This window comes from Musa acuminata, chromosome BXJ3-9 (assembly GCF_036884655.1).
Source record: "Musa acuminata AAA Group cultivar baxijiao chromosome BXJ3-9, Cavendish_Baxijiao_AAA, whole genome shotgun sequence".
Taxonomy (NCBI): domain Eukaryota; kingdom Viridiplantae; phylum Streptophyta; class Magnoliopsida; order Zingiberales; family Musaceae; genus Musa; species Musa acuminata.
In genome coordinates, this window is record NC_088357.1 from 47,622,145 (window position 1) to 47,638,685 (window position 16,541).

The window sequence follows — 16,541 nt, forward strand, 5'->3', positions numbered from 1 at the left end:
CTATCATTTGTACAACTAGTAGATTCCTCTTTGAAAGATAACATAAATAATTTATCAAAAGTAACAACTCTACTTATTATAACTTTTGGGGATTTAAGATCAGAACACCATAATCTGTATCCTTCCACCTCAGAAGCATACCTAAGGAAAATGTACTTTTTAGCTCGAGGCTCTAATTTTCCTTCATTTACATGTATGTGCTGTAGAAGGAGCGCGGTTGATAACGTAACATGCCATATTAATTGTCTCTACCCAAAAGTTCTTTGTCAACCATGCATTTAAGATTATACTTCTTGCTCTCTCCAAGAGTATTCTATTTATATGTTCGGCCACACCATTTTGCTAAAGCGTCATCCTAATAGTGCGATGCTAAATAATTTCTTCATTTTTGTAGAATTCATCAAAATCATATTCACAAAATTTAATGTCATTATCTATTCGAAGACGCTTAATCTGTTTACCTATTTGCTTCTCAATCAAAGCCTTCCATTGTTTAAATGTTAGAAAAATATTATTTTTATGCTTCAGAAAATAAACCCAAACTTTTCTGGAATAATCGTCAATAAAAGTCAACATATACCTGACACCACCTTTAGACTGAACACGAGCTGGACCCCAAAGGTCTAAATGAATAAAGTCAAGAGTACCTTTCGTTTTGTGAATTGCCGGAGAATTGAAGCTGACTCTTTTCTACTTTCCAAAAATGCACTATTCATATAAATCCAGTAGCCCAATACTCTATCCGTAAAGAAAATCCATTTTGCTCAATATGCTCAAACATTTTTCGCTCATATGACCCAAACGAATATGTCATAATTTGGTGATGTTAGAATTAGATAATGATGATGACGAGACTGCAACCGAGCCTGTGACAGTAGTTTCCTGCAAAATATATAAGCTACCAGACCTACAAGCTTTCATAACAATAAGGGCACTTCTAAAAACTTTTATAACTCAATATTCAACTACGTATTTACACCCAAAACCCTCTAGGATGCCTAAAGAGATGAGATTCTTTTTTAAATCATGAATATATCTAACATTAGTGAGCGTCCTCACAATACCATCATTCATTTTAATTCGGATTGTGCCTCTACCAATATCATCACATGCGGCATTATTGCCCATCAAAATAATTCCACCATTACAAGATTCACATGTGAAAAACAAATCTCTATTGGGACACATGTGATCAGAATAATCCGAATCTAAAATCAATTCATTATTTTTAGACCTCGTCTTGTCATCAATAGCAAAGAAAATATTTCCAATATTCTAATCAATTACTACACTAGCTTCAACGGACTCAATAGTTTTCTCAATAATTTTTTCCTTTTGCTTTAATTTATTTTTCAATTTAAAGCAAGCAGCCTTAATGTGCCTCATTTTATGACAATATCTACACTCCAAATTTCTATGTCTTGATTTAGATCTACTACTGTCAAATTCTCTTTTATTCATTCTACTCCTCGATAACCAGACTCTCAACCTAATTTTCTCCCAGACTCTCAGCCTGATTTTCTCTACTTTCCCTAGTGATATATCATGTCTATCTGCTCCTTAGATTTTAGTTTAGATTTAATTTCCTGATACGAAATTATTATTATTTCATAAATTATAGTATCACAGAAATATTTAAAGGATGGGGGAAGAGAACACAAAAGTAATATGGCCTTATCCTTATCTTCAATTTTGCATCTATATTCTCCAAATCCATAACTAAGTAATCAAATTTATCAAGATGTGAGAGTAGATGTACCTTCAATCATCTGAAGTATATACAAACTCTGCTTCAAGTAGAGACAATTATTAACCGTTCTCTTCATATACAAGGCTTTAAGCTTGTCCCACATGCTCTTAGTCGTAGTCTCCGTAGCTACCTCCCGTAAAACCTCGTCAGAAAGATTCAGAATAATGCTTGATCGGGACTTCTTATCCGTTTCCGCAAGATCTTCCTCCATCTTAAGCTATCACATGTCGAAGTTGATATTTCTATCGAATTTCTTGACAACGATCTTTGTTATTGTCATTGTTACCAAAAGATCCCGAAACCAAACCCTGATACTAGTTTGTTAGAGCTGCCACAGAAAATTTACCAAAGGGCAACTTGACAACCCAATAAAGATAATAAAGTAAAAAAATAAAATAGCCAGGAATACCAGATTTACATGGTTCGGTTAACATTCACGGACGAAGGAGGAGCAAATCTCTACTATAAAAGGGATAATTATAAATATTTTTAAAAAATATTCTTATGTCATCAAACATATGAAACTACTAAACAAAAATAGTTTAAATTATTTTAACTAAGTATGAACTTAATAGAAATTAAACCCAAACAAACAATTAGATTTATTTTTTTAGTGCATCGCATCTGGCTTAGGACTTGCCTTTGCCTTATTAAAGAATCTATTCTATGAGCTTTTGTTGCCTTTGCCTTCGAAACACAGTTCGAGGTACCATACGTGGAATAATTCGACATAAATTGGTAGAATCTTTTGTTCCTACAAATGTTAATGTTAGCATAGATAATGACTTCAAAAAACAATATCACCATTGCATTATAGTTATTTGTGATTTATCGAAAAATGCACTGGACGTATAAACTACTAATCAATACATATAGCTTTCTTATATATATACTAAGGATTAAAAGATATGCCGCTGTAAGGGTTCACATTCCTTTTAATTGCAGCTTCTCAAGGGAAAGGATAAACTAAATTTTGTTAGAAGCTTAAGATTCATTATTGCAGCAATGTTCATACATGTTTATTTTAAGATCAATTTTAACACCCCCTTCTCTCTGGATGAGAACCTAAAGGTTAAGTGTCATCCATTAATCTAGTGAGATATTGACATTCGGAAAGAGATCGTCTACCACACATGGATGCTTTCGATTCTTTGAGTGCAAGTTAACTAATAGTTTCTCACATTGTTTACCTTCAAATCTTTGATCCTTTCTTCCCAGTTTCTCCTTCAATATATATGATCTTATGCAGACACCAACAGTGTACTCTGCATAGTATGTTGGGTCCGTGTTATTATCTTCAAGATCATTAGGGGAGATGTCGAGAGCCGAAGCAAATTCTATGATCTCACTCTTCTCCTTCTTTTAATAGCCAAAAGCCATGGAAGACAAACAGCCGAGAAACCCAACAGCAATATCTGCTACATGGCGATGGATGAACAGAAGGGAAAAGAAACAGTGCACGGGGAAGGAACCCACAAAGCAAGCCATCGCCAACTCTTCTTCAGATCCTCTCCTCACTGTCCTGTTGTTACTCGCATCCAGTGTCTATGCCTTCATCCATGGACAACTAAGTTATGGTCGTCTCCAAGAAAGGAAGAAGGAAGAAAACAGGAGGGAGCATAATAATATAAGACTCGTCAGGGGTAGTCTCTCCAGCACACGAGCATGGTGACGCAGCGGCGCATGATGTAGAACCTCGCCCGCTGCTCCTTCACCAGGCCCGCGCACCGGCTCGAGAACGACCGCGACGCCGTCGCCGCCGCGCTCCTCCTCCATCTCCTCCCCTCTCGAACGGTGCCGCCTTCTCTCCTGCTCCCCTTCTTGCACAGCTTCCACTTCTCATCCATGCACTGAAACCAGCTTTATTTCCTGCCTTCTCTATTCGACTCTATTCTGCACTCCTATATAGATGGGTGGCGTAGCCGAAGAGAGACGGAGCGATGGGCAAGTCTCTGTGATTGAGATGAGGACTGCAGGAAGTGGCTGTGGGGTTCCTCTGACATTAATTTATAGAGGAGAGGAAAAAGAGGAAGCCTTTGCTTCTGGGGTGCTTTATGTCTTATCGTCATTACCGTCTACTGGTCCTCTGATGTGAAATCTAATCTTTTTCTCCAAAAAAGAATCTGTTCCCGAGGCCAACACCGGCATTGTCTTTGCCATATCAGTACTAAATCTGCAGCCGAGCGAATCTAACCCACTCGGTCTTCGTTGAAGTAACAGAACAACAGTGACAGTATATACGCTTCCTTTTCACTCGTTGCTGCTGCTGCCGCTGCTGCATATATTCCACAGCTGGGACGCTCTCCTCCTCGGCTGTGGTGGTGGGTGGCGCCACCATGGACGTCGTGCGCAGCAGACCACCACGGCCCACAGATCTGCGGTTGTGTCGCGGTCAAAGCAAGCATGAGAAAAGGGAACGGAACCCATTTGCGGCTGACACTTCCGAGGGGCGCAGCCATCGAGCTTGAGGGAACTCGAACGTGCAGTCGAGATGTGTTGAGACGAGTGCGTGCTTGGTCGTTCTTGGTGCGTCTACAGTACTGGAAGCAAGCGTCATGGCCACAGAAGGAACAGTAAAAGCAGTGGCAGTGGCTGACACGCGCGCCCAGTAGAAGATGATGCGTCAGACGCACACTTGTGGAATCCGACTTTGCATTGCAAACACATTGCGACACACACAGTATTTTCGTAGTAGTACGATCCAGTTGCTTGGCTTGGCTTGGCTCGGCTCGGCTCGGCTTGCCTATATATATTCTATTTTTTTATTAATACCTTCTTTTCCATTTTATTTCCATAATTTTTTTTATTTTTTTAATAAAATAAAATAATTATTATTTTATCTCCACCCGAGCAATCGTCCCTCTTTCACCTTCACCTCATCACCAGCTTATTGCATGAGTGTCGTTATCATTATCCTCATCTATAGTCATTTATTTAATGTTAGAACTCTGTTTAAGTTCACTATCCCTAATTTCGTTTGATTGATGAAGTCCAAATCCTTGAAGACAAGTTATTTATCAAATTACATTCATAATAACAGTACACAAAATTATCGAGGTATTGTATGATGACAAGACAACGACGACGATTGAGAGTGAGCTTAAGTTTGAGGCCAAAGCCAACTCCTCCGTAGTTAGCATCTCTGTCAGTCCTTCGTCACAACATATGATAATAACTATAAGAATTTATCCTAAATTAATAAAAATAAAAAGAAGGATAAAAATGCATGGACGAGGTCAACAACAAGCATACACGGGCAAAGACAATAATAAAAACATTAAATAAAAGTAAACGTATCCAAAAATACAAAACATAAATAAAGATCAACCAAAGCAATAAAACAAAAGCGATAAGGGAGGGTGGAGGTGGCAAAGTATAAGCTAGAGATAATTTTATCTTTTAGAAAATAAAAAAAATCTATTTAAAGAGAGAGAGAGAGAGAGAGAGGGAGAGGGTGGAGGATTGCATGCATTGCATATCTCCCAATTTATCAACAACCGATAAGCTCAAATTTGAGTTGATTTGACAACACTAGATAGAAAAAGTTGTAAGCAGTGTAAAAGACAAAAGGAAGCACAAGATGATGTATAGATACATATGACTATGATGGAATGATATATATTATCTCTGATCCGTTTGGGTGAACAAATTTGATGTGTCATATCAACATGAAAACGAAGCAGCTGATTCCAATTTCATGTGCACCCATAAAATTAGTTTAGATAAACAAAGAGCAAGTGTTAACCTACGGGTGATAGGAAAAGAAAACAACAACTTGACATGGGCGATAGTAATGTTCTCAAGTTGTGGCTACACAGAAAAAAAACACCTATGTAATTAATTCATTTGAATGAGGACAACTTTTAATCTTATAATGTGATTCTTGGAATTTCATATGAGACAAACTAATAATTGGATTCATTTGCCTTATTTAAATTAATTAGCATAAAATTGTAAATAAACTTGTACTAATTTTACCCCTATTGTTTCCGATACTAAAAGCAATAACACTGCATGATGCTCATTGCCAATATTAAAATCTGTAGAATACTGATTGATCGACGATGAGGTGCGGTATTCTTCGTTACAGGGACATCGGGAATTGTACACGTATTAAAATAATTAACATAATTAATTCATCATGCAAATGTCGCTTTGTGCTTTGTCACATTTTTATCGAAGGGATAAATCATCTTGATTTACCACTAGTGGTAAACTTTCATCTTGATTTGTTTTTGAGTCTTTTTCATAAAATGTCTCTTATTTACAAAAATTCATAATACCCTTAATTTTGTTTGCCTAATAATATATGTGTTTTTTCTTTCTCTTTTTTTCCTTATCGATTCATCCCAACTGATCTAGTTATAATTTTTATATTATATTATAATATTTTTCATAATATAAAAAATACTATAATATATTATAAAAATATGATGTTATAGTGTTTTTAAACTTTGTTATGATTATTCTAATATCACATAAAATAAAATTTATCACGATATATATTAATCCAATAAAAAATCGATACGAGTGATACATCAAAACACTCTTATGTATTTTATATAATACGCTCAATACAACTCGATACATATCTCATCGATAATTGATTGATATATCGATATAAACCGATAAGATCATCCATAATTCATCATATAGGTTGATTTATAAGAAAAAAAAAAAGCTACTATTAACAGTAATTAGTAAGTTTATAAATATAAAATTTAACCTCCACATAATCCATACATTAGTGATCCCTAATGATATAAATATAATAAATTAATTTATTAAACTATGAAATTTTATATTAATAATGACATTAAGCTAATTGAGTAAGAAAGATTGTATCACCCCCAATCAGTGTCATATTTAAAATGGGTAAAGACTAAGATTGATTTATAAAAATCTAAGATTGACCAAGAAAGACCCTTTAATATCTACATTATAAAATGAGACCTCTAATATAAGGCTTCTTCAATTAATGGACTATTCATTTATATCTGAAATATGATTTAAACATTAGAGAAAGAAAATCTTCTTAGGATACATTTCCTATGCATCTTTCTTTTGACAATATAAGCTTTATTTTGAGTGACACATCAATCTCAACGAAGAAAAAACAAATCATAAAGAATTAATGGTATTTCCTACTAATAAGGGCAAATCATCCTTTACCAAGTAAACATGTCAACAATAATTTCTGATTTACCATGTTGGCAATCATTTCTAAAAAAATATTATTTAAATTATCTCTGATTCATATAATATTTTCCTAAATAATAAGTTCTTTGATATTTTACATCAAATATAATATTTTCACTTTGACTTCACATTAAGAGATCGAGAGCATTATCTTTGATATTTTAATGTAGCAAAATCTTTGCTTCCATAGGATTCATTCAAGAGAAGAGACGAAACTTGCCCAATAAACTCAGCACTGCCTTGGGAAGATTCAATTGTTCATCCATCAGGGCCACATGATTCGTGCTCCACCAAGATCATGAAGGGTATTCACAGGTTAAGGGGATTCAAGCTTTGTGTGTGCGTGTATTGCAAAGCGAAACAACAATGACAAGCAGATGAAATAAGCATCGTTCTCATCTCTTACCAATGCAAGCATTGCCATATATTCCCGTCACTTCACTCTCCACGAGTAATAGGAGGCTGCAATCACTGCATCATTCCAACAACATCGACAATATAAAGACCCCAAACCAACATTTTCCTTCTTTGCCAGCACATAAATGCTTCATTTATTAGTACAACTACGCTAAGAGCACTATAGGCATCAAAATCACTAGTATCACAGAGGAAGAAGGTTTCGATCGATTCATAGAAACCAAGAGAAGCCGTAATAATACCAACCTAATCTGATAGAGTACAACTGCGACGTCTAGTACCTACCACCTCGGCGCCAGGAAAGAGAAGGCCTCGCTATCGGGTGGGTGGAAGTAGCCGCTCATGGTCGGTCGCCGGATGCCGCAGCAGGGGACCTTTCGTCGGGTGGGAGCGGGGCGGAGCTCAAACGCAAGCCTCCCTCCTCTGGGACAGGGCGAAGAGGACCTCCAGATCGGGCGGGTTGAAGTATCCGTTCTTGGGGGGAGCCCTCCTCTTGCCAGGCGCCATGGCAGGGGACTTCTTCTTTGGCGGCGGGGGGCAACGGATCGCCGTGGGGATCCGACACTCAGCCCTCTTCGGCGTTTCCCACCCTCCCATCTCCCTCTCCCTCTCCCCCTCGTGCCGCTCTATCTTCATCGCCTTCTTCATTCCCATCTCTATCCCTACTGTGCGGCCCAACGAACAAGAAAGGGAAGCTTTCAAACGAATGGTAGGAGGGAAGGGTTTGCGAGGCTTTTAAAGAGGAAGCATTTAAAATTATATTAATAATAATAATAACAACAAATAAATAATATATAAGATAAAAGAAAACAGTGAAGTTGTGGCGTTCGATGGAAGCCACAACGACGAGAAACGCGTTTCCCTCCGCATTAAAAAAGCAGCGGGAATTGAGTCGGTGAGAAGGCGGGAAAGCCACCGCCAACTCGCGCGGTTTTTCTTAAAAGAATTAAAATGATAAATCCTTCTTCGGGACTTTTAGTCCTCCCATTCGATCAACTCCCGGGCCCCACACATTGTGTTCAATATCGGGCCAGGTAAGCCCACGGGTATGCGTTGAACCGGGTAGGAAAGTGGTTGTCGGTTTATAGAACACCCGGGTGCCGTGTCGGCGAGGAGGAGACTGTAGCGGTGTGGACCGACGCCCGTACGGGCCTAAGAGATCAGGCGGGTCACTGTGCGAATCAGATGGGACCCGCCCGCCGCTACGTGACACGAACGGTCGGTGTGGCATGGGGCGAGAGGTTTCGGCGTCCGCTTAGGATTCTCATGGTAAAGAAGGGGCGTTATCAGCGCGAGGACGTGTGTGATTGGAGGAGAGAAGCGGACATGGATCATCGGTCACGTACGGTCAGATCTCCTTCAATAAACAGAGATCGAACGGCTCAAAATATTCAGACGACTTTAATAAACAATTATAAAATCTTTTACACATATCAAACATGAGAATAAGAAATTTAGGTTTTATTGAATCGGATTAAGCAAAAGACCGGATGATATGGTAATGCTCATATCGTCATGTCATTGATACAAAAAGCAGATGGGTTGGTTAATCCAGCATTTAATCCTCGCTCACCACTGTGAAGGCAAAAGACACACACGATAACTGAGATTAAAAATGATAACTTTGATCGACAGCATCCAAGTTAGTCGAACCGTGAATCCACCACCGAGATTAGCATTTCGGGAGATCCGACGGTGGAGGCGGCAGCTTCTGGTTCGGAAGTTCTCCGTCAAGGACCAGCCATGCCATCTTCAGACCCCAGCTCATGTGAGCCTCGATGTGACAGTGCATGAACCACACACCTGCAAGAGACGCCAAGTTTAGATCGAATGAGCATGCATGCAGTTCACGTAGGGTGGCTCCTGGGCAGACCTGGATTGTCGGCCAAGAACCTGATGGCCACCCAGCCGCCGGCCGTCACGCCGACGGTGTTCCTCTCCGCCGGATCCACTAGGTTAAACTTGGCCGGGTCGTTCGCCGGATCGTAGTTGCCGAACCCTTGCCCCACGACGAAGAAATTGTAGCCGTGGAGGTGCAGCGGGTGGCTCTCCGTCCCCAGAATGCTGGTGTCCTGCATCACCAACTCCACGCTGGTGTTGAATGGAAGCACCACCAGCTTCGTCCCGTTGCTCACCATCGTGTTGTTCGGCGGGGTTCCCGTGTAGTTGAACGGCATCAGAGGGACGACGGGGAAGTCCGGGGAGTAGACGTTCCTCGACTGCCCGAAGAAGTGCGCCTGGAGGAGAGCCGTTGTCGGCGACGCGAAGGAGATGTTGTTGACGGTGGCCGAGAACTTGGTGCCGTTGGGCCCTTGGCATGTCTGGTTCTTCGGGCACGGGCTCGTCCCCAGCCCGACCGTGAAGAGGAAGCGTCGGTCTACGGTCTGTGGTACGTTGGCCGGAAAACGAGTCGTTGCCAGACTACGTAACCTGCCGGTGAAGTTTGCGGCGAAGGACGTGTCGTTGAATGCCGGGAGGGTTGGTTTATGGAGCGGGAGATTCTTGGTGAAGACAGCAGGGGATGATCTGCTGGGATTTTGGTACTCGAGGACGGCGGCGACCGTGGAGTTGTCGAACGTGCCGGATCCGGTAGCGTAGGGCCTGGCAGTCATGAAGAACATGGCGTTGGGGTAATAAGGCTTGGCGTGGAGGAGGACGTTGGTGGTCTGGCCCGGCGATATCAGTAGGGTCTCAGCGTCGAAGGGCTTCACATAGACCCCGTCGACGTCGACGACGGTGACCGTGTGGTTGGCGATGCTAAAGAAGAGCTCATTGTTGAGTGCGGCGTTGATGAGGCGGAGGAGGTACGTCTTTCCGGGCTTCACCTTGAGCTTGAACGTATCTGCAATTGCACCACGCGCATGTTGTGTCATCTGCAAGTGATACTACTCCTTATCTTGTTCTCGTTGCCCTACCTTTAGCAGAACAGTTGTACAAGGGACCCGGGAGACCATTGATGGTGTAGGCATCTGAGACATTAGGGCCTCCGCCAGTCTGAAGCGCCTGGTGGATGATAGCCTCGGTATCAGCCTTCCACCACTCCCCTGCGTGCAAAACGAGTGACCAAGTTTATGACAGAGCGAAGCTGGTCCTAATCAGTATTGAATAGACGATAGATTGCTGGTACCGAAGATAACAGGGACTTCTCTGTAGGGTTTGGTGAAAGGGTAGGGAACACCAAGCTCGGGGAGGATGATGATATGGCCATAAAGTGTCGCCCTGAGCCACGAAATGTGGGCGTGCCAGAAGAGAGTCCCCCTTTGCCCCACAATGGTGAAGTTGTAGACGTAGCTGCGCCCTGTCGGGATGGGGCACTGAGTCACGTAAGCCGGCCCGTCAGCCCATCCGCTCCGCAGCTGCCGGACGCCGTGCCTGAGCTCAAAAGAGGCAGTGGTTGTGGACTGGTACGTTCCAGCTACTCGTTCACTTGGACTCTAATTGACATGATGGAGAATACCATACCAGTGAATGGTGACGTTGTAGGGGACATGGTTGATCACCTTGACGGCGACCCGGTCGCCTTCTCTGGCCACTATCCTCGGCCCCGGGAACTGCCCGTTGACCGTCACGATGCTCTTCGTGCCGCAGAGTCGGGTCACGTTTGCCATTTGTACCTGCAAACAACAATGAAAGTTGCAGTACATGCAAATGTACGCATGAATACAAGCATGAAGAACATACGTCAAACTTGTAGTGTCTCGTTATGCCGGATTGCACAACACTTGGAAACTCCGACACCAAAACAGATAGGAAAACAAAGACCCCAGTGAGAAGACATGAAGGAGAAGATGAGGAACCCATTCCGGTCCTCGTGGCGACGATACAAGACAGGTGTGAGAAAGGAGGATAGGAGTTGTGGTGCTATGAGAGATGGAGAGATGTATTTATATAGAGGAAGAGCAGAAGCTTTGTAGTAATTTTGTTTGGTGAATGAGATTATCCGAAAGGGATGCTGGTCCATGATAGCTTTAGAGTGTAGGCAAAGTAGACACATATATTCTATTAGTATCTTTGACTTATGTTGGCCTACCTCCATGAAAATTATCAGAGAAGATATCTAATATGGTACTCAATGTTTGCATGCAAGAGCTTAAAAGAGGTAGGTTTGTTTCCAATTTTAGGCTCCTAAAATTATTCTTGGATGTCAAGTGACCAACCACGACAGTTGACATTGCAGTTGGAACTTCGTTGTGCTTTCATTTCAGAAGTAGATAGCAATATCGGAAATTGTAGGTGGACGGAGGAGGGTTGGTAGTGAAGCTCTGCTTTGGGGATTTCTTCTCTGCGTCTCCAAGCAAGAGAGGGATGTTTGACCCAACTCACTTCTATAAGCCATCCGTAGGACATCAAAACATTGTAAATGATGCATGGTGGGTCTGAACTTTGAGTGAACATTATATGCTAGCTGGAAAATATATCATAACTCATAAACATTTTACCTCGAAAGTATTCTATACCATTACACCCTTCTTCCGAGTAGGTATGGGTCAAGGATAATTATATTATTTTAATTATGATAAATTAGATTCTGGTTATTTAAGTTGGTTATCGATTTGGAACCGGGTTGATTTCTACCAACACCAAACTTGTTTAACTCTGATACGTTGAATCTTGTAAAACTATATCGAGACATTTTTGACATTATCCTTTCTCTACCCAAGTTAGTATAGGTTTGGACGAGTATGATCGTGCTTTTTATAATATTTTAGAAGTGTCTAATGATATATTACAGGAGCCTTTTTATAGAAGGTTCTTAGTATAGTTACTCTCGTGGTTGACACTAATTATAGGAGATTTACATATTTGTTATGGATTTAATTATGATTATGGCATGACAAACTCAACCTATGATAATGTCTGTGATAACGTGTATTCAGCTTAATCACTTGGCATTGAGGTGTCGATCACGTGGTTTTGAGATGTTAACCACATACTGTCAATGTGTTAATTATGTGATACTAAAGTGTCAGTCATATTCTTACCCCCATATCACCAACTATTTAATCATTGAGATTATTGATTACTCAATTCAAAATATTCTTCAATTATAATATATTATCACTGAGTAGAAATGATAATATAGCTTAGGTTAAAAAACTTTGTTCTCTTGTATATTGTCTTGTCATGTTTAGTAATATTAACGTAACTTTATATTTATATGACTTTATTATAACTTATATCACGATCCACTAGCTTCGCATCAACAATATTAGTTCTCTTAAAACCCTGCGAGTAATAGATGTAATAATTTTTAGTTAGATTATGATATTATTTTTGCTATCCTAATTTCTAAATAAAATAATTTTAGGCAGCCACATCATGTATCAGAACCAAATTAGTCCAGCATCTTAGCTTATCATAATCTTGGTTATGAAATATTATGTTGGGACTGTCCCCCAAAAACCACCCCTCATAAACTTTAGGAGAGGATTCAAAAAGCATAAAAAGAATGTTTTGAGCTTAACCTACTATGGAGATGTTTAAGGAGTACACCTACGACATTTTTTATTGTAAGTTCGGGTAACAATTTTGTTTTAAGTGAAGAGTTATTCATCTAAGCAATCACTCTGAATTGTCGGACACTATTCGATTGTGGAGTCGTCATCGAATAGTCAAAGGTAAACGTTTTGATTACTGCACGATAGCTTATATATACATTAGTGGTTTTCGATCGACGTATCAGATGAATAGGTGTCTATTAGTGATATCGAGTTAACGCAGACGTAGATAAATTCACTAAATCTTGGATTTTGATTATCAACCTAATTAATCGGTTTATTTGATTAATATACTTTTGAGATAAGTGAGGTAAGAAATGCTTCGATTACATACTTAGATCATTGAATGGCCAATTATTGAGTAGGAGAGTCAAATGTTGTGTTTAAAAAATTTTTATGTCAAAAATTAAACGTCAAACTCTATAATTGGTCAACATGCCAAAAATAGAATATCGTGCTAAAGATTTATACATCATGTTATGAAAAAATATTAGATATTATTATGAAAGATTATATGTTATGGAAAAGTCGATATACTGATTGAATAAGTGTTATATCAATGGAAAGATCGATATATCATAGTTTCGAATGGAGTACCCAAAAATCGGATGATTTGCCAAAAGAGCATACAACATGCTCAAAGTTTTGTAAATATGCCGGATGTATGGTTGATTTGTCAAGGTCTTAATCGAGGTTATTTTAGGTCAATTTAAGCGGGCATTAGGTCAAAATAAAAGTCATTTATTAATAAAGACATTGGGACTAAAGCTAAACTGAATTAGGCTTATTAGAAGGCCAAACTAGTGGCCTAAACTAAGCATGGACAGTGATACCAATAGGCTTAAGCGATAGTATTGTTTGAGTTAGTCGATAAGGATTGTTTATGTTTTGTTAACCTTTCTGACAATGGTACTACCTTTGGTGGAGATAGTATTACCTAGGCGGACAATAGTATTGCTAGTGTTCAGATTTACAACATCATAGTTATGACAATAGTACTGTCCAATGCCGATGGTAGTATCGCCTGTATCTTGAAAAATTGAAGATTTAAATTTTTTACTCCATTCTTTTGAGCCTATAAATATCTCATTTTAGTTTGATTGATATAACATCCATTCCTAAGCTAGTAAATAATTATAAGCTCTCATTTTGAATATAGTTTAAGTCTCCTCCTCATTTTGAGTTTGGTTATAATTTTAACTTGTTGAAGATAAGAGATCTTGTGTAAGAAGGGAGGGTGAAAGTTATCTCATTTGCCTAAAAAAGAACAAAATTATAATAAGGGTAGTTTTCTTCTGTTGGAAAGAATATCAATAGTGAAAACCAATAGCCTCAAGAGAAGACAAATCGGGAGTAGAAAAGATCGAGAAGACTAAAGCACTCTAAATTGGTTTATCACTTTTTACTTGTCCTCTATTTGTAACTTAGTTTTATTCTCTTTACTTATAGATTTCACTTTATTAATCAAAAATTTAAAATATATTAATTTATTAATTGAGCCTTAAAATTAATTAAAATTACTATTGTATTAATTCATCCCTCTCGTAGTGTCATTATGGTCTAAATAATTGGTATCAGAGTAAGGTTCTCTCGTTTGGATTAATACCCAAGAGAGAAATAATGGTATTTTTAAGTAATCAAAAGAGCCAGTCTATCGCATATCCTCTTATATTCAATGAGATGGATTATACCTATAGGAAAACACGATTGAGGATTTTCTTACTTCTTATAGATTTTAATTTTTAAAATATTATCGAATTTAATTTTTAAAAATATTCTAAAACAAGGAATGATTTTCAAAAGAGAAATTTTCTTTAAATACTAAAGTTATGAATTTTTTTATTTTATGATTTAGATAAATATAAGTTCAATCCAGTTTTATTTTGAAAATAAAATATATTTATTTTATAATTTAGAGAATGTTTTATTTTGAAAATAAGTTTCTACTTATGACATTGTATAAGATATATGACACACATTTAAAGTCACTCACGTAAACATAAGTATAATAAAAGAATTTAATTTTTTAATTCATAATTATGAATTATTTAAATTGAAACTAAGCAAATCTATTGATGACATATAGACTCATTTTATGAATGTTTTCAATGGATTAAAAGATCTAGGGAAAAATTATACTAATCTTGAATTGGTGAATAAGATCTTAAGGTTACTTTCTAAAAGCTAGGATCCAAAGGTAACAGTAATCAAATAAACTAAAGATTTGAATAATATTTCTAAGAAAGAATTTATAGGATCTTTAATGACTTATAAAATAATATATAAAAAATTCTAAAGAAAAGGAAATATATTACTCTCAAAAGATTGATGAAGAAGAAGAAGATATGATACTTTAATGAGTTATGAAATAATATTTCTCTTTAATGATGATGAAGATATGACACTTCTTATAAAAAGATTCATAAAATTCATAAGATAAATAGGATAAATCTAGTAAGAAAATAAGTTAAGAATAAAAGTAAACCTAAGAAAGATACAGTCATATGCTATAAGTGTAAAAAGTTAGAATACTTCAAACCTGACTATCTATAATTAAAAAAAAAATCATCAATCCAAAAGAAAAAGAAAGTACTCAAACTAATATTAATAAATTAAGTAAAGAGCAAATCAATAAAAATGCAGTGATAAATTATATTTTAATGACTTTCAATAATGAGAAATTTGATTCTCTCGAAACTTTTTTATCATATGATAAATTACTTAAAGCATTTCATGATTTATATAATGAACTTAAAAAGATTAGTAAAAATATAGTTTACTAAAAATTGATCATGTCTCACTGGTTAATGAATTTAATATATAAAAAAATAAGTATAACAACTAAACGTCAATATCTTATACTTCTTATACTTAATGTGAAGATTCCAAATCATTTGATCTTCAACTTAAAAGTGGGTTATTTAAAAAATCATTAGAATTGCATGCTTTGAAAAATAAAAAAAGAATGACTTACTTGTTATGAATAAAAAATTAAAATATTACTTAGTAGATTTATTAATAATAATGATGTAATATAATCACTTAAAAAGAAAAAATATGTTAGCACAATAAATATTAAAAAAATTAAAATTAAAAACAAGTCACATGATATAATTCTTATTATATAAAGTTATGTATTAAGAAAAGAAGACATTAACAAAGTTGTATATCAATAAAAGAAAACATTAACTTCACAAGTAATAGCACTCATTAAAAGTTAAGTTTATAAAATGACCTACATTACATACATAGCAAAGAATGCATCGCAAAGAATGCACAATACATTGTTCTAAATATTTTAAAAATGTTGAGACATATTTTATAACAATGAATGTAGAAACGTTGATGATATTGTTGCTATAGACCTATCGACTACTTCTTTCCCGTTGACCATTTGGGACTATTTTGAACATGATTTTAGTTGAAATTTAATATTATAATTTATTAGTTTGAATATTGATATCAAGTAAACAAAATTTTAATAGGGATTTTTCTGTTTTATTTATTAATTTTGAAATTCAAGTAGAACATTTTTACATAAATTACCTTCGAATTCTGCCAATATCACTTCATCGCCATGTCACTGAATTGAAAGTGTTCGTTTAGTTTGAGTAGCACTAAAATTGGGTTGGAGGTCAACTCAAGGCTGTCATCGATCACATATGGTGACGGAATGC

General features: G+C 37.3%; 1 protein-coding gene across 1 annotated transcript; it reads right to left on the reverse strand.

Moving 5' to 3' along the window:
* Positions 1–8,812: 8,812 nt before the first annotated feature.
* Positions 8,813–11,206, reverse strand: LOC135648883 (laccase-4-like). The gene is made up of 6 exons (XM_065166884.1): positions 11,048–11,206; positions 10,829–10,980; positions 10,494–10,738; positions 10,282–10,410; positions 9,240–10,208; positions 8,813–9,169 (listed from the first exon to the last, which is right to left on the reverse strand). The coding sequence occupies exons 1-6, from the start codon at positions 11,165–11,167 to the stop codon at positions 9,039–9,041; spliced, it is 1,746 nt and encodes a 581-aa protein (XP_065022956.1). The 5' UTR covers positions 11,168–11,206; the 3' UTR covers positions 8,813–9,038.
* Between the last annotated feature and the right edge of the window lie 5,335 nt (positions 11,207–16,541).

Bases quoted from the DNA above. Each gene is read 5' to 3' on its own strand.
- LOC135648883 (XM_065166884.1), bottom strand. From the start codon at position 11,167: ATGGGTTCCTCATCTTCTCCTTCATGTCTTCTCACTGGGGTCTTTGTT. The intron at 10,739-10,828 runs GTATGGTATTCT...TTTTGAGCTCAG, and splicing joins TACAACGTCACCATTCACTG to GCACGGCGTCCGGCAGCTGC. The intron at 9,170-9,239 runs GTCTGCCCAGGA...CGTCTCTTGCAG, and splicing joins GTTCTTGGCCGACAATCCAG to GTGTGTGGTTCATGCACTGT.